Here is a 27,735-nt window from a genome sequence, read left to right as displayed (position 1 = left end):
AGTTTTCCCCATATCCATATGTCTAAATCCTTGAGTTAAGAACGAACACAAATCTAGTTCTTCAATGAATCATTTCCCAATCTGCTTAGTTGGAAAGTCTATAGCGTATCCACATATTCATAGTTATAATTTTCATTTGAGATATGTAAAAAAGAGAACAGAAATAGCTCTTCTCTTCTTTGACCCATTTTGCTTCTGGTCCATAGTACCTCTTGCTAGACAAATAAATTCTGGAACCAAGATGGAAAGAAAAAAAAATCTTTTTCTTTTGCACTTCTCAAAGCTTAGGTCAGGTAATTTAGCATGAATAAGGGATGTTCAGAGCTGAAAGTGGCCCTTTATATATTTTTCTTTACTATCTTTTGATGCTAAGTCACTAAATTTCACTTTCATTTATGTCTCTTCTGAAATGGTGGAGTACTTTATCTTAAATCTCCTGTAGCAAAATAATATTTTCTTGAGATTTTAGGCAGTATACTTTTACCCTTGATAATTCCTGGTTTCTAGGTCTTTCATAGCACCATTAACAAGAACAAGGTTGGCAAGATTCAGATAGAACTTCTTACAAAATTTAGAAACTAGATACTGTTTTGTTCCTTTTAGCAAATAAGAAAAATAATTACTCTTTAACCCTTGAAATCTCTCAGAATTGTTAAGTATGGTATATATTATTAAATAGAGTATTTAAGGAATATACCTGTAGTTTATTCACTGATAAAAAACATTAGATTCACTGGGGTTTAAAAGAGAGTAGACTGCCTCCTAAACATGAGAATTTTGTGTTGTCTTTAATAGCATTGTAACAGGCATACCAAGAAAGAGAAATGTAGAAAAACATAAGCTACGTCTGTGGTTTTAAACATGTGGTTCCCAGAACAGCACTATCCCTATCAAATGGGAACTTGTCAGAATTACAAATTTGTCTATTAGGTCCGCTTGGTCCAGAGCTGAGTTAAAGTCCTGAATATTCTTGTTAATTATTTGTCTCATTGATCTGTCTAATATTGACAGTGGGATGTTAAAGTCTCCCACTATTATTGTGTGGGAGTTTAAGTCTCTTTGCAGGTCTCTAAGAACTTGCTTTATGAATCTAGGTCCTCCTGTATTGGGTGCATATATTTTTAGGATAGTTAGCTCTTCTTGTTGTACTGATCCCTTTTCCATTTATGTAACGTCTTTGTTGGTCTTTTTTTTTTTTTTATCTTTGTTGATTTAAAGTCTATTTTATCAGAGACTAGGATTGCAACACCTTTTTTATTTTTTAGTTTTTTGCTTTCCATTTGCTTAGTAAATCTTCCTTCATCCCTTTATTTTGAGCCTATGTCTGTCTTTGCACCAGTGATGAGTCTCCTGAATACAGCACACCAATGTCTTGATTATTTATCCAATTTCCCAGTCTGTATCTTTTAATTGGCATTTAGCCCATTAAATGGGCATTTAACCCATTTGCATTTAAGATTAATATTGTTTTGTGTGAATTTGATCCTGTCATTATGATGCTAGCTGATTATTTGCTCATTAGCTGATGCAGTTTCTTCATAGTGTCAATGGTCTTTACAATTTGGTATATTTTTGCAGTGGCTAGTACCAGTCTTACCTTTCCATATTTAGTGCTTCCTTCAGGAGCTCTTGTAAGGCAGGCCTGGTGGTGACAAAATCTCTCAGCATTTGCTTGTCTGTAAAAAATTTTATTTCTCCTTTGCTTAAGAAGCTTAGTTTGGCTGGGTATGTACTTCTGGATTGAAAACAATGAGAACAAAGACAAAAAGTACCAGAATCTCTGGGACACAGCTAAAGCAGTGTTTAGAGGGAAATTTATGGCACTAAATGCCCACAACAATAAGTAGGAAAGATCTAAAATCGACACCCTAACATCACAATTAAAAGAACTAGAGAAGCAAGAGAAAACAAATTCAAAATCTAGAAAACATGAAATAACTAAGATTAGAGCAGAGCTGAAAAGGACAGAGACACAAAAATCCCTTCAATAAATCAATCAATCCAGAAGCTGTTTTTTTGAAAAGATAAACAAAATAGACTGCTAGCTAGAGTAACAAAGAAGAAAAGATATGAGTCAAATAGACACAATAAAAAATAATAAAGGTGATATCACCACTGATCCCACAGAAATACAAACTACCAGCAGAGAGTATTATAAACACTTTGATGCAAATAAACTAGAAAATCTAGAAGAATTTTGATAAATTCCTGGACACATACACCCTCCCAACGCTAAACCAGGAAGTAGTCAAATACCTGAATAGACCAATAACAATTTCTGAAATTGAGGCAGTAATTAATAGCCAGACCAGATGGGTTCCCCTCTGCAATTCTACCATAGGTACAAAGAGGAACTGGCTCTATTCTTTATGAAACTATTCAAAAAAACAGAAAAAGAGGGAATCACCCCTAACGCATTTTAGAAGGCGAGCATCTTCCTGCTACCAAAACCTGGCAGAGGCACAACAACAACAAAATTTTAAGCCAATATTCCCCTGACGAACATTGATTTGAGAATTCTCAATAAAATAATGGCCAACCAAATCCAGCAGCACATCTAAAAGCTTATCCACCACAATCAAGTTGGCTTCATCCCTGGGATGCAATGCTGGTTCAACATGCACAAATCAAAAAATGTTATCCATCACATAAACAGATCAATGACAAAAACCACATGATTATCTCAATCAATGCAAAAAAAAAGGTCTTTTATAAAATTCAACACTCTTTCATGCTAAAATCAGTCAATAAACTAGGTACTGATGGACTGTTTCTCAAAATAGTAAGAGCTATTTATGACACACTGATAGCCAGTATCATGCTGAATGGAAAAAAGCTGGAAGCATTTCCTTTGAAAATGGGCACAAGACAAAGATGCCCTCTCTCACCACTCCTATTCAACATACTATTGGCAGTTCTGGCCAGGGCAATCAGGCAAGAGAAAGAAATAAAGAGTGTTCAGATAGGAAGAGAGGAAGTCAAATTGTGTCCGTTTGCAGATGACATAATTGTACATTTAGAAGACTCCATCGTCTCAGCCCAAAATCTCTTTAACCTGACAAGCAACTTCAGCAAAATCTCAGAATACAAATACAATATGCAAAAATCACAAGCATTCCCATATATGAATATTAGACGAACAGAGAGCCAAATCATGAGTGAATTACCATTCACAATTGCTACAAAGAGAATAAAATACCTAGGAATACAACTTACAAGTGATGTGAAGGACCTCTTCAGGGAGAACTACAAACTATTGCTCAAAAAAATAAGAGCAGACACAAACAAATGGATGAACATTTCATGCTTATGGATAAGAAGAATCAATATTGTGAAAATGGCCATATTGCCCAAAGTAATTTATAGACTCAATGCTATCTCCACCAAGCTACCATTGACTTTCTTCACAGAATTAGAAAAAACTATTTTAAATTTTATATGAATCCAAAAAAGAGCATAACCAAGCCATCCTAAGAAAAAAGAGCAAAGCTGGAGGCATCAGGCTACCTGGGTATATATCCAAAGGATTTTAAATTATTCTGCTTCAAAGACACATGCACACATATACATCATGGAATATTATGCACCCATTAAAAAGGATGAGTTCCTCTCCTTTGCAGGGACATGGATGAAGCTGGAAACCATCATTCTCAACAAACTAACACAAGAACAGAAAACCAAACACTACATATTCTCATTCATAAGTGAAAGTTGAACAATGAGGGGAACACATGGACACAGGGAGGGGAACATTACACATGGGGCCTGTCAGGAGAGGCAGGGCTAGGGGATGTATAGCATTAGGAAAAATACCTAATGTAGATGATGGGTTGATCGGTGCAGCAAACCACCATGGCACATGCATACCTATGTAACAAACCTGCATGTTCTGCTAATGTATCCTATAACTTAAAGTATAATAAATAAAGATAAATTTAAAATAAATTAAATTAATAATTAAAAATGAAAAAAAAAGACATGCAAATTATGAGGTTCAGCAAGCTGTGTGAACCACTGGGCTATATTAAGAGATTACTACTAGTGCAACTTTTTAATAAAAATGCCATATTAGCATGCAAGTTTGTACTCCTTTAGATTAAACTATTTTTTCATAGAGTCTACATGCTATGGTCAGTTTACTTGATTTTACATTGGAGAAATTTTAGTTTTGTATTAAAACATAGCATTCAAGTGCATACAATATGCACCCAAAGTATTCACAACATTTAAAAATTGCCTTTGTATGACCTTTATTAAAAAATTGAAATTAAACAACAAAAATCATTAGCAAATTAGTGGTTGTTCTTCAACCAACTCCATGTATCTGATATTCCTCTTTTCTTATTTTCATCATGTAAATACATGAAATGACATAACTAACTTAAAATTCATCAAATACTGGTTTGAGTATTTTTTGCTTCCTATTTGTTGATAAAGTTATTTTATCTGACTGTGGGATTTGCTATGCATAGCTTGCACATCTTATAAACAAAAGCCTTCACAGATATGATGAATCCCTGCACAAGTCTGGGAAAGAAAGAAAATGCATGCATGTTTTAAAAAGAATAAGAGAACAGAAGTTTTAAAAAGACCACACCTAGTGCAAAATTATGACATTAGTAATCAAATGAAATGTAGCCTTATCACTGCCTAACTGAAATAAACTAATGCTTCTTCTGTCATGGGTAAACAGTCAACAGCAACTCCCATAATTTTTGCCTATGCAGCAAAAACCTACACCAAATTCACACAGCATTGGTGCCCACGTTCTTGGAGGCATATTCAGCCTGTTATATTCAAACAGAATGGATCTTTGCCAGTCTGTTTCTCCTCTTCAAAGAAGAGCCCTATGCCTAAATGAATATTAAACTCATAACCCAACATTTTCTCTCACATGGGACAAATAAAGAAGTTTTTAAAAAAAAAGCTAGATGCACTTACTGACTATGCATATTTGTAATTACCCTGTGCAAAAAAATATTATGGAATAAATATCAATGAGCAGTTTAATTAAGTGAATGCTAAATCTTCAGTGGCAAAATATACCTGTAAAATATCTTATAGAGTACAAGTGCTAAAGTTCTCAGCCATAAATAATTATTCTTGAGAATAAAACAAAGTTGAATAGAAATTGTTCTGTCACCTTCATTAATGTAATTTTAAGTAAATTTTTGAAAAAAAAGAGAATATAAACCAAAAACTAATGTTTGAGTTTTCTTAGCATGCAGTAATTAAAATAATCACTCTCACAACTCCTTTAATTATGGCAACTGCCCTCTTGTCTCTCCTAGATGGGTTAATGGAGAGAGACTTTGCAGAAGTGATAAAATCTCTCTGTTAAGATGACTAAAAACATTGGCTCTTATAAATTGTACATTTTCTTGGAAATAAGTGGGATCCAGAAAATGGACCTTAAGTAGAATCTTTGAGTATTACAGCTAAAAAGATTCTTAGCATTCCAGAGTCTCAGGATAGAGCCCCAAAGTAGGGACTTGTAGAAAAATCTGTCCCTATCAACATAATATACTTGGTTTGAAGACCTAAAAACAAAACATCATCATCAACAAAACAATGGAATTTTTACCTCACAAAAATTCGTATTTCTGACTCTCTCTCCCATGTGCAAATGATGTATAGAAGCTGAATAGAGGCTACCTCATTGAGATACATACTTTCTCTTCAAATCACGGAGGCTTATCTGGCCCATCTGCCCTTCCCAAGACTCAGTGATCACCTGTCCTGTGCCAGGCATGCCTAAGGCTAGGAGACATTGCTGCCAATAAAGGGAACATAAATTCATTACCTCATGAAGCTTACATTGCAGTGGGGGAGACAAACCAAAAACTACATAAATAAACACCCAAACCTGATGGTCTGCTAGATGGCACAAGAACTATAAAGAAAAAGTAAACAAGAAGTATGAGAGTTTGCCTCTCACATTAGGGAACAGAGAAAAGACAAGTGTGGCTGGAGTGGGATGAGCAAGTGAGGCTCAGTAAGAGGGAGGAACAGAGAAGCGGGGGTAGGAAGTCTGCATGTGACCCTGGGACTCATTGTCAAGACATTTTGTCTTTTCCACTGAAGGACATGAGAGCCATTAGCCAGTTCAAAGTAGGGAAGGGACCTGACCTGGCTTACATTTCAGAGGCTTGGTCTGAATGCTGTGTTGATGATAGATCTTGGAGGGGCAGGAAAAGCAGCTAGGAGTCTATTGCAATAAAGTAAGGGAATGGGGTGGGACTCACACCATGGTGGTGTCCTTACCGAAAGAAAAAAATAAGCAGTTGGATTCCGGAGATATACTGAAGGCAGAACTGGCAACATTTGCTAGTAGATTCTATGTGAGGTGTGGGAATAAAAGAGAAGAATGACTCCATAATTTAGGACAAAAGTAAGTGCAGTAAGTCCTCAGCTGATGTCCTCATGTCATTGACAGATTTTTGGAAACTTTAATTTTATATACAATAATGTGACAAAACCAATTCTACCAATTCAGGTTAATAGATATAAACACAAATTAAGTTCCTATGACCTATTTCTGGTCAAAAATTTATCAAACTTCTAAATAAGTACCCAAGCCACTTCACAAAATGAAGAAATACATATGAGATATACATACATTTAGGAAAAGTTAATAAAAACACATAAAAGAATTATTTACCTAATGTGTGGTGAATTAGCATCGACGGTGGTTATAGTTGTGGTGAGTTAAATCAAAGAATAAGTATTTGCAAATTGAAAACTGTCAGGAGTACTTCCTACCATCATGCAGTTCAAACATCGTCAGTCACCAACACGGCAGACTTGATGGGTGCTTTCCTACCACATTGTTTATTGTCATACATTTAAATAATTATGCAGATTTTGTGGATTTTTATTTGACAACAGTTTGTATTCATTAATTTTCTTTTCCAACCTGCTTATTTTAGTTCATGGTCATGGGTGCAGCCTATCCTGTCAGCTCAGGATGCAAGATGGGAACCCACCCTGGACTGGACACCATCCCATTGCAGGCCACACTCATACCCACATCCACACTTACACAGGGTAGAGCTATGTAAACCTACCAGTTCACCTAATGGACACAGCTTTGGCACATGGAAGGAAGCCCAAATACCCAGATAAAATGCACGTGGACATAGGGAGAATGTACAAACTCCACACAGACAGTGGCCTGATATTTTTCCTCATCAATGTGTAACAAAACAATGTTGAAGAAAATGACTTTATTTGCAATCTACTGTTGAAAATAGGGTAACAGTTAAAGGAAGAAGAAGACTGCACATAGCTGTGAAAGTTGATTTAATGTTAAATATGCCAGGAAGCAAGTCACTGGACTCCTGAGGAGAGAGAGGCTTCTGATATTGAAGTCCACATCTCCTTCACTGGGATGTGGAGGGTGGAGGTACATGCATGCCTTCATCTAATGGAAAAATCATAGAAGTTGAGTCCTGGCAGCAGCTACCAGTCTGTGTGCCAGAGAAAAGTAGTCCTTATGCCAACCCATATGGAGAGGTTTGGGGGTGATCAATTGTTATTTCTAGGTTCTAAGAGGTTGTTTCCACGTTGAAAAGGCAAAGGGCAAATCAGTGTAAGTGTTTGACATATTCACAGGGTTTTTTTAACTTGAACAATTAAGATAAAAACTATAAAACAACTAATTTGATGAGAGTCGGATATAAATGATACCTTGATAGCTTGAATACCAGTGAGATCATCACTTATCCTTGCATAAACTGCTGTTAATGGAAATGAGAGAGATTAAACAAATTCGCCTATCACAGTAATCCCAGGTCTATGACTAACTAGTTGTGATCTTGGACAGGTTATTTATCCTCTCTCTTCCTTGGTTTGTCTCCTTTTTAGTTCCTTAGTCTCTTCATTATAGGGTTGTTCATAAAATTAACTGGAATAAAACATACATATTAAATATACATACACATATACATATGTATGAGACATAGAACAATATCTGACCAACAGCACTGTAAAATCAATGTTAATTATTAATTCTACTTAAATATATCATGTTAGACATTAAAGCAAATAATAATAATGCATTAAATTATCTGGCACTTTCCCCATAGAAAATTGATGTGCTTTATTCTACTCCACAACAATACTGTTTAGTAAGGGGAATAGGGATTATTATTATCTCCTCTAGAAAATGTTTGTTTACATGCCTTATTCTGGATTTACCTGTATTGTTTTAAGGAATTTATTAACCTTAAATTCCTTAAGTGGTAATTTGATTAACCATTTCACATTGTATATATGGGCAGCAAACAATGAAACTTTAAACCCTCCTGGAAAACAGACTTGACTGTGAACAGCACTTTTTGATGCTCTAACTCAGAAAAATAAGTAATATTAGGCATTGGGAGGGTTCAGCAGGGAAAGCACTTGTAGGCAAGGAAATAGCTTTTAGTGTTCCTCAAATCATACCATCTTGACAGTTTCTTATCCCAATTCTATGTACAGCCAGTCTATTTTCTTCCTTGACAGTAGCTCTTGGCTCCAGTCATGCAAATCTGCTTAAAATGATATACACCACTTGCTCACTTCTCTTTGCCTTTGTAAAGTTTCTGTCTGGATATCCCTTCTTCCCCACATGCAAGATCCTTTCCCTTAAATGTTGTTTAAAGCCTCCCTTCTGCTGAATAATGTGAGAAAGCCAAACAACATGCATTAGAAGCCTGAGTGTCAAGCCTGACAGAATGAACACAATTTTCCAAGATATCAACCAGGAATAAATGGGACTTTGGTTTTTGCTATCAGAGCAGTTGCATTTAAAGTTCTAGACCAGTGAGATTTTGTACCATAAAACAAATAACATTGCTGCTCTGAGAGTCAGAAAACTTACCAGCATGCTATTTTGGAATGTACATCAGAATTAAGAGTTAAGAGGAGTTAAATTGAGATTTTCATCTCCCTATTCACTAACTGTGTGACTTTGATCAAAATACTGAATGTTCCTAGGCTTTTTAAAAAATATATAAATTGAAATTATTGCTACATTTCAATACTATTGGATTTGAAAAAAATGAAGCTAACAAAAGAGGCATATACACTGTTAAGAAGTTTATATAACGTGGTTTTTCATTTACTTAACAAGTAGTTGTGGAAGAGCTACTAAGTGCTGTGTGCAGCACTCTGTTAGAACATTCTTACTTACATTAAAAAGATACAGGCCGGGTGTGGTGGCTCAAGCCTGTAATCCCAGCACTTTGGGAGGCCGAGGCGGGTGGATCACTAGGTCAAGAGATCGAGACCATCCTGGTCAACATGGTGAAACCCCGTCTCTACTAAAAAAAAATACAAAAAATTAGCTGGGCATGGTGGCACGTGCCTGTAATCCCAGCTACTCAGGAGGCTGAGGCAGGAGAATTGCCTGAACCCAGGAGGTGAAGGTTGTGATGAGCCGAGATCACGCCATTGCACTCCAGCCTGGGTAACCAGAGCGAAACTCCCTCTCAATTAAAAAAAAAAAAAAAAAAAAGATACAGTACCTGACCTGGAAGCCAGTCATACAGTGTGATAGGCCAACAAGTAGACATCAAGGATAACACAAGGCCCCTGTGAGGGTGTGTAATGTGTGTGTGTGTATATATACACATAATATATATATTTAAATATATATACACATAAGTATTTAAATATATATACACAAAAGAGAAGGATGATTCCATAATTTAGGACAAAAATAAGTACAGTATATCCTCACCTATATATATTTAAATATATTAAATGAATTAAATAAATATTGTATATATATTATATACTATAATGTGTATATATACACATTATATATTTAAATATATATTTTATATACATAAACACACACGTGTGTGTGTGTGTGTGTGTATATATATATATATGTATATATATATATATATTATGTGAGCTTTGAAAATTTGAGAGAGCATTTCTCCACTGAAGGGAGGCGGGAGATGTGACTTGTAACATTTAAACTTAACCTTGAGGAATGAAAAGGAAATTTAAGGCATAGGGAGCCACATAAACAAATGCATGGGTGCATAAAATGTATTTTTCCTGGACTATTGTTATTCAGCTTTGGCTGTATTAAAACACCAGTGTCGGCTTCTTTTGAGTGTTAATCTAAATGATTTATCCCTATCAGCCTTCATTCAGATAGACAAACAATAGGGGAATGATCAGACTAATGCAAATTGCTGTGTGCATGTATGAAACTCTCTCAAGCAAATCCTTCTGGCTCTGCTCATTATTTTCACACTACTATTGTACTTATAAAATGTTTTTAAATGACTTTTTTTATTATGATATGTTGTGCCACGAGCTATCAAAGGTTATATTGTTTTCTAGCATAATGTTGGGAGAGAGACCTAGGTTTATAATCAGGCTTACAGTCCAGATTTTAGAAATGAATACTAATATTACTTAGTAGCATTTTTGTTTTGAAAACTAAATTTTTATAGGCATATTTTGACTTGGAATAAAGAATAAAATTTTAAAACTTGACATTTTCTTTTAGTCATAATATCAGATTAAGCATTAGTAAACCATTTCAGGAGATAAGTAGAATTTCTTCCTGCGGGTAATTATCTGTGGCTTTAGGCTTATTTGTAACTCTGTCAGCCTAACAATAGATGATTAAAAGGGGCAAGTCCAAACCACAATTCCACTTCTCATTCCTGATCATTTATTACAAATAGAGCTACTAGTTCTATCTTGACCTAAGCAGAAGAAACAGACCTAGTAAACCAAGCAATATTTATTTATTTGTTTGAGACAGAGATTTGCTCCGTTACCCAGGCTAGAGTGCAATGATACTATCTCGGCTCACTGCAACCTCTGCCTCCTGGGAAGCAATTCTCCTGCCTCAGCCTCCGAGTAGCTGAGATTACAGGCGCCCGCCACTATGCCTAATTTTTTGTGTTTTTAGTAAAGAGGGGTTTCACCAAGTTAGCCAGGTTGGTCGCGAACTCCTTACCTCAGGTGATCCACCGGCCTCAGCCTCCCAAAGTGCTGGGATTACGGGCGTGAGCCACCACGCCCGGCCACCGAGCACTATAGTTGCTAACGTATATTGGCTGTTACTATGCCCAGGTAGTCTCGGAAGCATGTTACGAGAAGAAATTTATTTATTTATTTGAGACATAGTCTCGCTCTATCGCCAGGCAGAAGTGCGTTGCCGCGATCCCGGCTCATTGCAACTTCCCTTTTCTGGTTTCAAGCAATTCTTCTGCCTGAGCCTCCAGAGTAGCTGGGACTACAGGCGGCCACTACCACGCTCGGCTAATTTTTTCTACTTTTTAGTAGAGACGGGGTTTCACCATGATGGCCAGGATGGTCTCGATCTCTTGATCTGGTGATCTGCCCGCCTTGGCCTCCCAAAGTGCTGGGATTACAGGCATGAGCAACCGCGCCCAGCCACGAGAGGAAATTTTTACAGAGCTTTAGTTGTAATAATGGACTTGGTCTTACAACAATCTTATTGATTGGGTACTCTTATTAACCTCGTAGCATAGATGAAAAAGCAGAGTCCTAGGGACCTAAGAAGTGGCAGAGTTAGAATTTGAACCCAAGCAGTATAGCTCCAGAGACCCACCCTTAATTCCTCTCACAAGCCTCTTGCTGGTTTAACTCTTGGACAGTTTTCATTTCCAAATCATCCTGCTTTCTTATGTCCTCAATGAATGTATTTGAAAAATTCTATTAAGTCGGTTGTTTTCTTTAATGTCTTCTAAGCAAATAAGTAGTAGTCTATTGGCAGGGAGTGGTGTTTCACACCAGTATAACCCCAGCACTTCGGGATGCCAAGGCAGGAGTATCACTTGAGCCCATGAGTTTGAGACCAGCTTGGGCAACATAGTGAGATGCCATCTCTAATGAAAATTAAAAAATAAAAAATTAGCTGAACATGGTGGTACATGCCTGTAGTCCTAGCTACTTAGAAGGCTGAGATGGGAGGATCACTAGAACCAAGGAGGTTGAGGCTGTAGTGAGCAATGACTGTGTCACTTTACACCATCCTGGGCAACAGATAAAGGTGCTGTCTCTTAAAAAAGAAAAGTAATGTGCTATTATGTGTGCTAGATTAATAAGTTTATTAATAATAGCTCTCTTATCAGAGTTAGTTAATAATTCTTGAGCTTTTGAACCAAATGTAAATAGAATATTTTCCATATTTGGATCTTTCTTCAATTCTAACATTGGAGTAGGCAGCTTGCTATTTTGGAAGCAAAATTTTGTCTTAATGCATATTTTAAAGTTGAAACTTTGTTACCTTGTTAAATCTTTCTCCAGCTGCTTTGAAGGACAGTGCTTTTAGGGAAGAGAAGGAAAGTGAGTACCAAATTTTGGCAGTGTTCACCACATGTCTTAAACTCTACTGAATCTAAAAATTAGGTGAGAAGGAATTATTTTATAGTATCATTTTGCTCTTTTTTCTTCATCTACGATGAGAATTTCTTGAAATAGACGTGTTCGAACTTGTTCAGTCTCATTGCAGACATCTCCAGGACTGGCATTTCTACCTCCAGGCTTTCTGCACCCATTGCTTGAAAGCTCCTTGTTTCGTTTTATGCCATTACTTTATCGCCTTGGCCACACTTGATACTATTTTATACTTATCTCCTTTCTCACTTAATACTTTCAAATACCCAATTTTAAACATTTTTTGACTCAAGTGCAATGTAGTTGCTTCTCCACTCTCTTTTCTTTCTTGTAATATTTTCTCTTTACAAAAATCCTTGGAATCCATTGGTGACCAATATTTGAATGACCTTCTATTTATTTGCTGTGCTTCATGCTGAAGTTTTCTTAGTTCAAGGTAATCCCACACAGCCGCTAGAGTCCTCAGTCATAGAGAACTGTGGATGCCCTGACCCTATCCTACATTTGCCTCTCAAAGAGATATAGACAATCCCTTGCTTCCCGAAGAGTTGTATTTATCCTGTTATCTCCCTAAATAGTTACAATTACTATTTTCTGAGTTTTTCAGTTTCATAAGATTGGGTTAGTTTTTAATGTTCCTCCAATGCATTTTATCTCTGTTGTTTTACAACTTATATTTCATCCCTGTCTTATTTACAGTCTTTTCCAGTCAATCTTAATTCAAGCAAATGAGATCCAGCCCAGAGACAATGTAGATCAGGAAGCTTTGTGGTTAGCTGGTAACTAAACCAGCTTTGCAGATGCATTTGATGCTTTCCAGAGCACGTCTCCTTTTTCTTTCTTTCTTATTTGAAATAATAGGAAATAGAAATCCATGCATGCTATCCTACTTATCATGTTGCCAGCGCAATCAAGCTTTCATTATCCCCTTCATCACTTGCTCTGCTTGCCTCTGAGGTTCAAGTAGCATAAGAAAATTTTTTTGAATTGCTCAGGTGATAGAGTACTCTCGTCATGGGTACTGCATAGAAGCAGACATGTTTTTAAGGACATTTAAAGACAAAACTGTTGGCCAAATTATTCAAGAATAAAATTTATAATTAGGGATTTTTACCTAGGTGAGTTTCATGAGGATAGGAGAAAAAATTTGGTGGCCATATAGCTAGCATTTTTCAGAGGCAATCCATTTTAGACCAACATAGATGAAGACATTTTCATACATTATATTATTTAATCTTCACATTAGTTATCTGGAAAGGCGTTGATTTTTCATATTCTAGATGAGGAAATAGATGGTCAGAGAAATCAACATATTTGCTCAGCAGATCCAGTCATGTTTGTGGTTCCCTCAAGTCACATATTCTCTCTCTCTCTCTCTCTCTCTCTCTCGTTGAGTTTTGTTCTTGCTGCCCATGCCATAGTGCAATGGCACAATTGCAGCTCACTCCCATCTCTGCCTCCCGGGTTCAAGTGATTCTCTTTCCTCAGCCTCAGGAGTAGCTGGGATTATAGGCCTGTACCACAAAGCATGGATACTTTTTGTGTTTTTAGTAGATACAGGGTTTCACCATGTTGGTCAGGCTGGTCTCGAACTCCTGACTTCAGGTGATCCAGCTGCCTTGGCCTCCCAAAGTGCTAGGATTACAGGCATGAGCCACAGCGCCCAGCACACATTCTCTTAATTATATCACATGTATTCACCTTGATATGAAGGAGGAGTAAAGAATGCCACATATATTATAGGGATATATAGTTAAGGTTTAAAGATAGAAACCACAGTATGAAGAGGAGTCAGGAAAAGTTTCTGAGAGGTTAGAAAAATGTGAATGTCTCTGGTTCTTCACTTTAATAGTCCAACATTTCTGAGAATGGTTCTTATTTATGAGTTCCCTGAAACTGAAACAACATTATTAACAAGGACAACCTCTTACAGTTTTCTCTGTTGTTTCACGTACTTAAATGGAAACTTAACATTATCCAGTGTGCGTGGAAGTTTGGACTCTACTTTTGTTATGGCAAAAGCTGGTTAGGAAATGGAAGTCTATGTGTGTCCTGGCAATTTCGCCAGTTAAATGATAGTGCACCTGATACGGTGATTCAAAAAGTGTATTTATTTATTTATTTGATTGTTTAGCATGATATTGAGGCAGGAGAATACTGTCTAGAGACAGGGAAATGAAAGCCAATTGGCGCTAATTTCCTAAAGCAGGATTAAAAAGGAAAACACTTGGGTCTGGAGGCAGGGCATCTAAGGTCAATTTGTGCTCATTTCCTAAAGCTGGAGGGAGGCAAGGGAGAAACCCCGTCTCTCTACGCCTCAGTAACAAAGTATCAAAGGCTACTCCCTGCACCACCTACTTTTCCATTGGATCTCAGATAGAAAGGGCAAGTGCCTTGGATTGCCCTCGGGACACGTGCAGTCCATGCCTTCACCTGCATAGAGCGCAAATTCACTCTGACCTCTAATTGGCTGGCCATGGGCCAGATCTTCCCAATTACATAGTGGATAGCCAATCCGGACCTCAAAATGGGGTATTTAAACCTGAGAAAACTTTTGTCACCTGGGTCTTGAGCTGCTTGCTGGGTTTGGCTCCCACCCTGTGGAGTGTTCTCTAGCTTCAACAAATTCCTACTTTCACAGTTTTGTTCCTTTGTTACTTGTGTAATTTGTTCAACACAACAAGAACCCGGACATCTCACACTCCAGACCTGCCTTCTGGTAAAAGTATGTCTATTATCTTATAGCAGACACTGTGCAAAGACTATGGAAGAGGTTACATAGTTACATAGTTAGTCTAAGGTCTTTTAGATCTTAGGATCCAGCAGGGCACCCTATGCAACAGCGCTGACACAATGTAACATGTGCTGTGATACGAGTCCAGAGCTTTGCGTCTCTTAACCAACCCTGCGGTATCTGTTTGCTAAAATCTGAAAGACGTGCAGGCAGAAGACTGCCACAAAAAATGAGGGAGAGAGTGTCTCTGCTGTCGAATAATGCTCGGGGATTCCCTTAGCATGTTTCCTAACTGAGCCGTGTTAGTTCATTCTGCCCTGCACCACTCTCTCATGAAGTAATTCAGAATAATCTCAGCATCTGCTCAGCTCTCTCTTGAGGCCCCAACACTATGCCCCAGTTAGACCTTGGCTCTTCCTTAACAGGATCCACGGGGCTTTGAACAAATGGTGAAAGCAATCAGTGCTAAGGTAAGGGAAAGGTTTTTCTTTCGTCTATTTTTTTGTCCCAGCCATTTCTTTATTTAATTACCCTGATCACTACCTGCAGACACCCTGACTTTTTCTATTTGTTGATGATGCTGTGTTTGAAGATTCCCAAGTCTTCATTAGAACTCTTCTATCATTTTTTTCTGCTTTTACTTTTAATTTTCCAGAAATTTTGAGGTACTGTCATTTTGTTTTTCAATGATAGTATAGATATCAAATAATAAAAATAGTTCTGTGATTTCAATTGCATCTTGAGGGTCAAGAGACTGAGAAATTGCTAACCCCCTTGAACAGGTATTTTGATTTTAAAATATTGCAGCAATATTTTCATTTTAAAATATTGCTGCAATATTTGGGTTTAAGAAAAATGTTGTCAATAATTATATGTCCTAGGTACCAAAGTACATTTTAAAATAATAAAACATATGCTTTACAATATTTATGTGCTTATAGTTTGTATGCATACATATTATGTTAATATTTATGCTCTGTTAATATTCATCTATCCATACTTTTTATATTGACTGCTACAATTTACTAACAATCACAAAAACTTTTACCTTCCCAAGTGAATCCATCTTGAGTCATCTCACAAATAGAAACCAGCCTTGATAATTTTAAAACTCAAATATCTCCATTATCTCATCAATCTCCATTATCTTCATATTTTTCCTGGCTTTAACATATAATGAAATCCTATTTTTTCCAATGTAGTTGAGTATGCAATTTTAAAATTATCTATTTTAAATAACTAGATCAAAATGATTCTAAAATTACCAAACTGATATGACAATGTTTTTGTGTTATGGGACAGCTCACCTGAGTCTAAAAGTATAATGAAACACAACTACATTTGTATAACCAAATTATTTGATTGAGCACAATTACTTCAGGGAGTTGAAATAATATGGAACAAACAATTTTTTTCTATATATTTAATTATTTTCCTAATATATTTGTATGCAAGGCATATTAGTCTGTTCTGATGCTGCTAATAAAGATACACCTGAGATTGGGTAATTTATAAAGGAAAGACGTTTAACTGACTCACAGTTCAGCATGGATGGGAAATCTCAGAAAATGTTAAATCTCAGTGGAGGGCATATTCAATATTAACTGGATATAAAGCTTGATTTGCAAAAAGTAAACATGTTCATCTTCACATGGTGTCAGGAAGGAGAAGAATGAGCAAAAAGGTGAAAAGCCCCTTATAGAACCATTAAATTTCATAAGAACTCACTCACCTCACTCACTATCATGTGAACAGCGTGGGGGTAACCACCTCCATGATTCAATTAACTCTCACCAGGTCCCTTCTAGGATGTAGGGATTATGAGAACTACAGTTCAAGATGAGATTTGAGCCGGGATACAGCCAAACTATTTCACAAGGTTACAAATGTATTTTAAGAAGAAAGGTATTGATTCACTTGAGAACAAAAACTTAGCTTATTTTGCTTGTACAGACATGTCCTTTAACAACATAAATTTTAAAGCTTTTTCCTCCCAATTTTCTAAAAGATTTATTTAGGATGATGTACCTTATTAGTACTCACAAACTCCTTCACTGTTAGAAGCTTGCTTATTATGACTATGTTTCAGAATGCATACATTAACATAGAATTAGCACATCAAAGTATTTTTCTAAATGGCATTTATTTGTTCAAATGGCAGCAATTTAATTGAATTTTTAATGTTAAAAATCTACCAAGTAATATAAGTGTTAAACACAACTTAAGCATAGATGTTGACCTCTAAAATGTTTAAAATTTGCTTGGTGACACAGATCTAATTCCTTGAATAAAAATAAGGTGTAAGAAATTGCTAACTTTTTAAGTTCATAAATGATAAAGTATACAAAAAATAATTCTCAATAAAGGCTGAGTTTCTTAGGTGTAAATTCACAAGAAAAAAAAGCAGGAAGAATGTAATTGACTAAGAAGCATATATAGGACTCATATCACTGCAAAGGAAGACAAGCTACCCATGCAATATAGAAGGGATTAGAAAACTGGACTTTCTGAGCTGGCTATGTTTTAATTAACTATGAGAAAATGATGTCATCACTACATTTCTGAGCTCTGATTTTCTCACCTGCAAAGTAAAATCTTTGCATCTGATAATCACGAAATTCTCTATTAGCTAGAAAAGGTTCAAGTATGAAGAATAATGTGCATGAAGGGACAATGGTAAGAGAGACAACTTATATGTTCAAGCCATGAGAGAAGTGACCCCATTAGAGAGGACATATTAAATATTAACTGGAGATAAAGCTTGATTTGTAGCATGATATCAGATTATATAGGGTCTTAAAATCAGGCTGATGAGTATAGATTTGATGTGAAAGTAAATGTGTACCCACTGGACCTTTGGAGACAGAAGAGCTGCAGAATAAATGCAGTACTTAACAAAGAGTAATTAGTGAAATGGATGGATTTTCCCCCACTGATGGATTGGAAAAGGGAGACCCTGGGGTTAGAGAAGCCATTCAGGAGGTATAACTAAGGTGGATGATGTAGTATATCCAGAACTTTATGATGGTCAAGAAGCTTGTAATCTCTTCATGGTTGTACTTCTGATGTTACAGAGGACAAACATCTGCTCCAGTGATCACTTTCCTCATTTGTATGATGAGGGAGTGCTGGCCTCTCAATATAACTCTAAAATTTTATAATTATCTGCAGACAAATTATTCTTCATATTGCAAAACAAAATCATTTGGTTTTTACCAAAACCAAATAGTAATTTATTTTTTATTCAATATTTGAAAATGTGAATTTCATTGTGGATGGAGAAACATTTTTAGAGAAAGCATATGTGTGTGCATGAGTCCCATATTATTTTTCTTATTTATAGTAGTATCGTATCATGTACTCTAAATCAGTTAGCAACTGCAACTTTGTCATGTGGATTTTCTTATTTCACTATATTTTTGTTGAGATCATCCTTTCAGTATCACGTTGGGGATGACTAAACTACAGTAGAAGAAATCCTTTCACAACACAGTTATGCTGGCTTCTTCCAAGATGCATTCTGAACGTTTTATCAGCAGGAAAAAAGCTCCCAGTATGAGTGACCTCCAGGATAAACAGGAAGCCAGCTGTGATTAGAAATATCTTTTAGTGGATTTGTACCACCCAGAGGCAGTCATGAAACTTTAAGTCTTTGACAAAATACAAGTCAAATAGAAGGAGGAAAGGCAAACAGGCTTCTATGGGAAAGAAATTTTGGTGCAAAATTTAGTCCAAGACAGTAAGATTCTTCTTTCCTCCTCCCTTCTTAGCATGAGACAAATGACTAATGCTAGAGAACAAAATAAGGAACATTTACTTGATTTTTAATTGCTGTGGATTTCAGTGGGATATAGGTTTATCTGAAAGTTAAACTAGACCTGGCTTGACATGTATAGGAATGAATAAGTAACTAAAAGCTTTATCCTTTTAGTTTAAGGATTTGATTCACTTTTCCTTTTATCTTCATCTCCAGCCTCCAATCCTCACTCCCCTTAAAGTGTATATCATCCAGGGAATAGTAACATGTTTAAAAACATTTAGCTTAAAGTAAGTAATTAACCAAGTGATAATATAATTATCTTTTGGGCTTTGATCCAGGCACTGTCCCTAGTGCTTTGGAGAATTCAATGCTCAGGTAGGTTAGAGTCTAGTGATGAGAATGAGAGTAAAACACATGTAATTATAATAAAAGACAGAGGCATAAGTGCTAAAATCTGAGGACAGTTTAGTACTGAGCATGCTGGGCAAAAGAGAACAAAACTAGGTGTAATCTGTCAAAAAGCGTTTTTATAAAATCTCCTTCAAAATAAATAAAATACTTCAAATGAAGGCAAAGTTCTAGCTCTCAAAAAGAAGGGACAAAAAGTATATGTCCCCCAAAACTGATCCAGACTAATCGATTTGTACCTTACTTCCAATTCACATATTCAATGCCCCCTGAGTCTGACTATCACAACTACCCCATTTAGCTTCTAATCTTTCGCCTAAGCCATATTTCCAGTTATCTGTGGTTAGTTCATTCCATTTGGATATCTAGTGTTAACTTTAACCAGGCAAGTAGAACTCTGTATGGGACATGATGGCCCTTAAGTTATTTACCGTCTAAATCAGCTCACCTCTGTCATTATAACTACCAGATCCAGGACTACAAAAACTGGAATTTAATTTAATTATTTCATTTTTTTGCCTGTTTCTGTAGCATCTTTTCCCATCTTAAGGATCTGTTCCAGTCTGTCACCCTATACCCTCAGTCTTGCCACAACTCCACACCTCTCAACTCCTGGAACATCCATCCTTGTGCAGGCCTTTGTTCCTCACTGAGGTTACCGTGCTTCAGTAGTGACTTGACTTCTGAAAGTAATTGCCACCATTCTCTCTGGGATACCCGTCCATGGAGTCTTCTTTGGAGTTCCCCTCACATGTGCTCCTGGCTGTTGTTTTGTGCTAATCCCATTGCAATGGGACTGACTTCATGAGCTGGCAATTTCTGCAGCTGCCCAGGGTCCCAGACCCAGAAGGGCATTGCAATTGTTTTAATTTTTTACTCTTGCTGTCTTGAAATTCTTAATTTTTGAACAAGTAGCCCCACATTTTCACTTTGCATTGGGATCTACAAATTATGCAACTTTTCCTGCATTACAACATTAATGTTTATTCACATTGTATTTAGTTAAGAGTTTTTCCAGGAACTGTTATTATAGTTGGATTCCAAGTACCCTTCAAGCCTCCAATGTCAATGCCAACATCAGAATCAAGGCCCTTCCTAGTTTTTCAGGAACTAAAATATAAGGTTTTTAAACATCATTCTCAATTATTACACACTAATCATGTTCTACAGAATGATTTTCTATTATCTTACTTGAAGACTCTATCAGTATTATTTAGCATGTCTATGAAATGTTTGGCGAGGCTTACACTAAAAACCACAATCACAAATTAGTTTTAGAGAATCTGGTACTGCAGATCTAGCTGGATTGACATTGAAGATGTTGTCCCTTATCTCAACCCCGAGAAGAGAAATTGCCTTCAGCGCTCAGTGCTTAGGGGAGATTTGTGTCAAATTAATATTTTGTTATTGATGACAAAAGTGATATAATTGATCTTGTTTTCATTGTAGCTTGGGTTGTTTAGATATTCATAGTCAAATTTCAAATAAAACTCTGTCTCCTCACTCTTTCCTGGCTCTGATGCTCTAATTTTTATTTGTCTTCTTTTAATTTATCTATCCATATTTTTGCTTTATTATATGTATTCATTTTAGCAATCTCAAATCTTACATGCCTGTCATATGTAAGTGTTCAATAAATATTTTATGAATGAATTAGGCACAGTACAGGCAGTATTCCAAGATAAAATGCATTCCTAAAAATATGTGTCAAATACCAAAAAACAAATGATAGGTTATCTTCTCTGAAAACTGTAAGGTATATTTGTTAATTATATTTTGACTTTTAGGCACAATCTTTAACTTCATATTATTGGCATTTATAAAAGCTTTTAATATATGTCATTTTCATTTCAATTGACATAACCAGTTTGAGGTATCAGATTGAGACTGAGAAACCACCACCCTTACGTGTTGCAGTCCTTGTACTTTTCAAAAATTATAGTAAATTTATGATACTTAGACTCAATCATTTATAAGTTGTTCTATTCTTCTTTCGTTAAAAAGATGAAAACAAAAGAAACCACACTCACATGATTCTGTGCTATGGCACCCTCCAAAAACTCAACTATTGAAGGGTAAGCAGGTCCTAGATAATTAACTGCTATGCAAATGATAAATTTGGGCAATAAAATTCCATTTAAAAGTGACAATACATAACCTTGGGAAGTGAGGTTACCTAAAAGTTGAGGATCTCTGTACAAATATTGCATTTAAGGAAGAATATCTTATTCCCTCACCTACTCCTCTTTTCTTTCCTTCTGAAAACTGCTCTTGCCCTTTTCTGAACCCCAAGGTTTATTTATATCTTAATTTTTATTCATTTGTTTTATCTTGGCTTGGTTGTATTTCCCAAACCCAGACAAGTTCAGACTTTTTTTTTTGTTTTCATGCCCTATCACTTGGTATAGTTTTAGGTATATGACTGACTGACTTTTCAATTTACTTCTTTTCATAAGGATAACAAATTTGATATGGACATGTGGTTTTTTTAAAAGAGATGGCCAAAAGGGATTCAGATCAGTATAGGAAATGCTATCTGTGTGCCATTACTAGAGGGTGGTTAATTAGCTGGTTCAAATATAGTCCTAGTACATTTTGAATATAGTGAGACATTCATATCTTTGTAGTATTGCTCCTTGAATGCAACAGGGAGCTGGTCCAGTTCCAATATTTCCTATTATCTGCTTAAATTCCTTACTCTGATAATCAATAAGTTGATATATGAAATTCATCAAAAATTCTTTATTCATTTTCAGAATATATAAAAATTATCACACAATTTTAATATAAGAAAGTATATCAAAGGCAACTGATCAAACTGAAATGTATTCAGAATAACTCTGAAAATATTAGAATTGCTTATATTTGTAGCATTTTATACAGAAGGTCTGCTTCATAGATATGTTGCTATTTATAGATAGCAAACCAAATCTAGTAATGTTCCTGAATAATTAACCAACGAGTTTCATTTATAACAAGAAGCAAATGAAGAAGGTATTAACATTCAGGATACACCAAACAGAAAGCATAGGGATCTTTAATTTGTGGGTGAATGAAGCAACATGTTGAATACAGCATTTTTTCTTTTTCTTTTTTTTTTTTTTTTGAGACGGAGTTTCACTCTTGTTACCCAGGCTGGAGTGCAATGGCGCGATCTCGGCTCACCGCAACCTCCGCCTCCTGGGTTCAGGCAATTCTCCTGCCTCAGCCTCCCGAGTAGCTGGGATTACAGGCACGCGCCACCATGCCCAGCTAATTTTTTGTATCTTTAGTAGAGACGGGGTTTCACCATGTTGACCAGGATGGTCTCCATCTCTTGACCTCGCTATCCACCCGCCTCGGCCTCCCAAAGTGCATTTTTTCTTTTAAAGTGACTTCCGTATTGTATATTATTAAGTTGATACATAGTAAAGATATTTCGCTCAATTCTCTGAGTCCCGTCAGCCTCTACTACATCTTTAGTAAAACACACAGCCCAGAAACATGCACATATATTGTATAAAGAGTTGGCATGGAAAAGGTCATCAAAGAGAAAATATTCTCCCCATTAGTTATGATAGCTTTACTACGTCTGTTTTATTGGTGGAAACATTTTCTTTTTGGGAAAAAAAAAAGGTTAATACTTTTCTGATTAAGCTTCTATAAAAAACACGGCCACATTTATATTTAATGCATCTAAAAGAGGGTTTCTATTCTGCCAGATTTGTACCAGAGATAATAACAGGCTTAATTTGTATCTTATTTAAAAACTTCATCAAAGTATTTTCACACCTCTTCTCTCATTTGAGCCTTTCTACTGCCTTATAAGACTGGTTAAGTGTGTGTCCTAATCCATCTTTAGCAAAGGAGAAAACTGAGGCACAGAGAGTTCACATGACATGTTAGAGACATGCTTTAAGTTAATAACAGTCCTAGCTAGAGGTCATATACTATGACTCTCTTTCTCTGCTTCTAGATTATAAAGACCACTCTTGACCATAAATGCATATTCATACAGAGAGGCGCAAAGAAAATATCATCCAAATTTTCAAGTATGCATGCTGGAACTTTATACCTGGAGATTTCTTCCAATTTAGATCAGATGTGATTCCTTGACATATCTATTGTTAATGTGATATGTATGTGACTTTGAATCTGGTTAGCAAGCACTATTGGACCATTAGTCATTCAATCATCATGCAATATTTTACTCTGTGAATTCTGCCTTTCTGTGAGTTACTTATCTTCCTAACAGGTTGTTCCACTTTGTTAAATTTGCTAGTCATTTCTTTATGGTATATTTTTGTTGAAGTAGTCAAATGCATTGCTCATTTTCTTATGTCTCACATAGATATATCTTCCCTCAGTTCAAATTTTTAAAAATCTACAATTGAATAACAAGTAGAACCAACTCCCTTCAAAGAAAACTACTACATTCTTCTCAACAAAATAAAAATCAGTAGTAGAAGACAATATATAAATGAATATAAAACATAGGACATGCTGAACATAACACATAAATAATAAATGCAAATAAAAGGAAGATGATGTTTCAATTCTACAATTTATAAACAGAACAATTTTATAAGCAGCATTGTTTAAAATAAAGAGAAATATTCATATTTATATTATGTTGGAGAAAATAATGTTGATACAATGTCTTTGGCATTGAAATTGGCAATATTTCTCAAAAAATACATGTTCTTTTTGGTCTAGAAATACTGTCTCTCAAGTATAGATAAATCAGTGCAATATAAATGTTTAAGAATATATATCACAGCTTTGTCTATAATTAGAATAAGAGGAGGCCATCAAAATGCCTTTCATAGATAAATAGCTAAATAAATTATGGTACATGTATTAAAAATGATACCTCTATAAAAAAGAATAAGCAATATTTATATATCCTTATATAGAATAGCTTCCATTGTATATTAGGGCTATTAAATTATAATTAAAGGTATATATTATGTTCCCATTGAATTTAGAAAGATGTATAAAGGAAGAAGGAAGATGTATATGCTTGTATTTATACAGACAATACTGTAAAGTTAAATTATTGACTGATGCATTTGAAAAAGAAAACTAGAAGCTCGAGGTGGGAAGAAAACTAAGTTTGTACTATATACATCTGTAACACTTAAATATTTTGCTAATATCTTATTTGTTAATTTTCTAAAAGCACTAGATTGAAAATCAAAAACTTTAGTACTGAAAATAATAGTTGAAAAGTAGAATAAACTTTAAATTGTTAAATAGATCTTTTCTAATTTAGTTTGCATTTTTGTTATCATTTGAATCATATGGAACTGATATAACAGATCTAGTTATGTTTTCCTAAAGATCAAATATATATCTATGATGATCCTGTTCTTTTCCAAAGAAATATAAGTTTGAGAAACTGTAAGTAATCATATTCAGTTCATACTTCTCTAATTGATCCCTGTCAATTATGGGGTTCTGATTGAGATATAGGGTTTCAAAATCAGAGTATGTCAGAACTGTGAGGGACCCTAGATATTTTATTACCCAATCTTGGTTAGGGAATGAAACATGGATCCAATAAAGTATTTTTTCTCCCAAATTAGTACATTTCACTCACATAGTGAAATTTAGGATTGAGTTAAAAATAAAATTTAATGCTAAGTAATTTTTCTTTCTAGAAAAGAAAACTGGTTTTAATAAATGGAAAGTGAGAAAATATCTGAAATATGTAATTTAAAGAATATCTAGACTGGGTTCAAATAAATTTAATAATTGGAGTATACACATTTAGATTCAGTTGCTTAAAGGGAGATCATTACAAATTAAAAAAAAAAATACGTCATCTTTATATAATGCCTAAGAGTTCATGAGTAAAAATTGCTATTTAATATGTCTTTCTAAGATTTCTTAAATGAAATCGACTATGATTAAATATCAATATTCTTAATAGTTTAAACATTCAAATTATATAATGATTACATTTAGAACTCATATTAATTAGTTATATCCGAAGCCTATAACTAAATTTTATTTTCCTGCAGGCAGAATTCACAGCCATGCGAGAGCAGTACATGCGGGGTGGGGAAGGCTTCATCATCTGCTACTCCGTCACTGACCGTCAATCATTTCAGGAGGCTGCCAAGTTTAAAGAACTCATTTTTCAGGTCCGCCACACCTATGAAATTCCCCTGGTGCTGGTGGGTAACAAAATTGACCTGGAACAGTTCCGCCAGGTGAGTGCCAATTTTATCTAGTAGCTTCTGTCTTTTGCTCTGAGGATGCATAGCACAAAATATGGCTGCTTTCCAAGGTTCACATTGAGAATTATGAGAAAGAAATGATGCACATGATTTTTCTAACAAATCATGGTGGTCCCATGGTAAATTGTGTTGGCCACCACAATATATTTCACCATATATGCTATTCTTCAGAGAGTCCTTACTAATACTCCATCCCCTAGGATCTGGGGTTATATGCTGAAATACAGTAGAAATGATTCTTGTTGACTTCTGAAGTGTGGCCTTAAGAGATCTGCAGATTGTACACGACTCAGATTGTACAAAGTAACATTCCTGAGAAGTGTCATGCAGATCAAAGTTTTGTAAATCTAATTCTCTAAACTGAGTTGCTTCGATATAAATTGAGATGCTTTATCTTTATTTTTATTGACCTTAACTTTGAACTGAACTGGCTTTTAGTAGTTCATGTTCTTCCAGTTAATGATCTATTTTTAGCCTATTTAAAGTAGTCAAGTAGTAAAACCTTTTGCTGATGTAGGAATCATCATGAAAGAAAATAATTGTCTCCTGTGTTAAGGATATTATAAATATGGATTTTCATACCTAATACATATTAAGTTTTCTTCAATTGAAAAAAGCTTATATAGAGTTGATGTGTACAAGTTGATTCTTAATGGGAAAAGTATTTCTATGATTTAGTGCAGTGCATTTTTGTGGTGAGATTTTTATACATTTTGCTTGAGAATCTAAGCATCTTAAAGTGGCAGCTAATTATTGTTTTAGGAACTGTAATATTTGTTCATCTCTTCTGCACCTGTTCTGCTGTCTGTCTTTGCTGTTTCCATTTCTCCAAAGACATGCTCAGCATGATATGGTTGCATTTCTATGGGTTAATCACTCAAGTTTATCTCGTCAGTTAAATATGAATCTATTCTTAGATACTTGGCAGTTGGAGGCTTAGTAGCTGAACCTTTCCGATACTTCTCTGAAGAGTGCAAGTGCTTTACTTTTCTTAACAGCTTCTGGGAACTATTATAACAAAGCACACACAATGTATCAAGTGATCACATGACCATTTTTGTTGCACTTCTAAGAATTCCTGGAAAACAAAAAACCTCTGGTGGGGTTTCAGTTGGGAAAGCTGTAAGTGACTCTGAAAAGCTAGTAAATTTGAAAACATTCTGAAAACTTTTTCAGACCAAAATTAACTAAATTTTCTCTATAGTGATTGCTCTTCATGGCTCCAAAGCTGGCTGACATTTACTTCTCCCTCACTCTCCAGACCCTGTCTTACCAGGCTCAAAGGTGATCCTTCAGATCTGGCAAAGGCATGTTTATCAGAATCCCATCTCAGCCTGGATAATTAGCTGCTCCGTTTAGATTAGCAATGAAACAAATCACAAGGATCACAAGTGTCACTGAAATAAAAACTCAGGAAAATATATTAAGTTGAGTAACTGTGCAGATTTGACAGTCTTTTCCTTATAGATAAAAGCAAGTACTATAAACAAGATAGTCACAGCAAGTGCAAAAACCATGAAAACACAAATTGCAATCTTTGTAAAACTGTCCATGTACCACTGTCTCCAATAATGAAGTGTTGATGTATAAATTTGGCTTCTGGCTGCGGTTGTGATAGAATTATTCTTAAAACTGCAGAGTGGTTCTTCCTTAGCAAAATGATTTTAATTCACACTTTATTTTAATATTGTAACTGCCTTATGTAGTTGTAAGCCAAGCATTTGAAGAATTAGGACATCTGACGAATATATTGATAGGAACTGACTTTACTAAACTATTGCAGCTAGTGACAAAATTAAGACTAAAATGCTATCACATTATACTCTTTTTGTTCCTCAGTATTTGAAAGTTAGGTTTCTGTACCTTCATGTAAAAAAAAAAAAGCAAATTAAAAAGAAAAATAATGATGCTCATACCTAGTTGGTTTGCAGCTCAAAGGAATTCTGTGAGGATTCCCACAGTAATAAAGTTTAACTCTCAAAGATGAAATTACGCTGCTGCTATTGTTTAATGGTGAGAGGCAAAGAAGTAGGATTATCACTAAGCAACTCTTATTCCTTATCAGCCCACACTAAAAGAGTTTGGAAGAAAAGAATCCTGATGGTTAAAGCTGCCTCTTTTCATATTTGGAAAGAATAGGTTCCTGTATTCTTAATGCATTTTGGGAAATCCCAAGGCTCTTTCTGAAAAAGATAAAAAATAAATAAAAAGACAATGAATTTTAGTGTATT

The 27,735-nt window shown here is 35.4% G+C and overlaps 1 protein-coding gene across 4 annotated transcripts in view; it reads left to right on the top strand.

Moving 5' to 3' along the window:
- RIT2 (Ras like without CAAX 2) overlaps window positions 1-27,735 on the top strand; it is a 394,401-nt gene that overhangs the window by 167,597 nt on the left and 199,069 nt on the right. For all 4 annotated transcript variants that reach the window (XM_002757199.6, XM_078346932.1, XM_078346933.1 and 1 more), the window contains one exon: window positions 25,286-25,477. In XM_002757199.6, the coding sequence (XP_002757245.1) occupies window positions 25,286-25,477 (192 nt within the window). The remainder of the gene's footprint in view (window positions 1-25,285; window positions 25,478-27,735) is intronic.

This window comes from Callithrix jacchus, chromosome 13, assembly GCF_049354715.1.
Source record: "Callithrix jacchus isolate 240 chromosome 13, calJac240_pri, whole genome shotgun sequence".
Lineage (NCBI taxonomy): Eukaryota > Metazoa > Chordata > Mammalia > Primates > Cebidae > Callithrix > Callithrix jacchus.
This window is presented reverse-complemented; position numbering and strand designations above follow the sequence as displayed.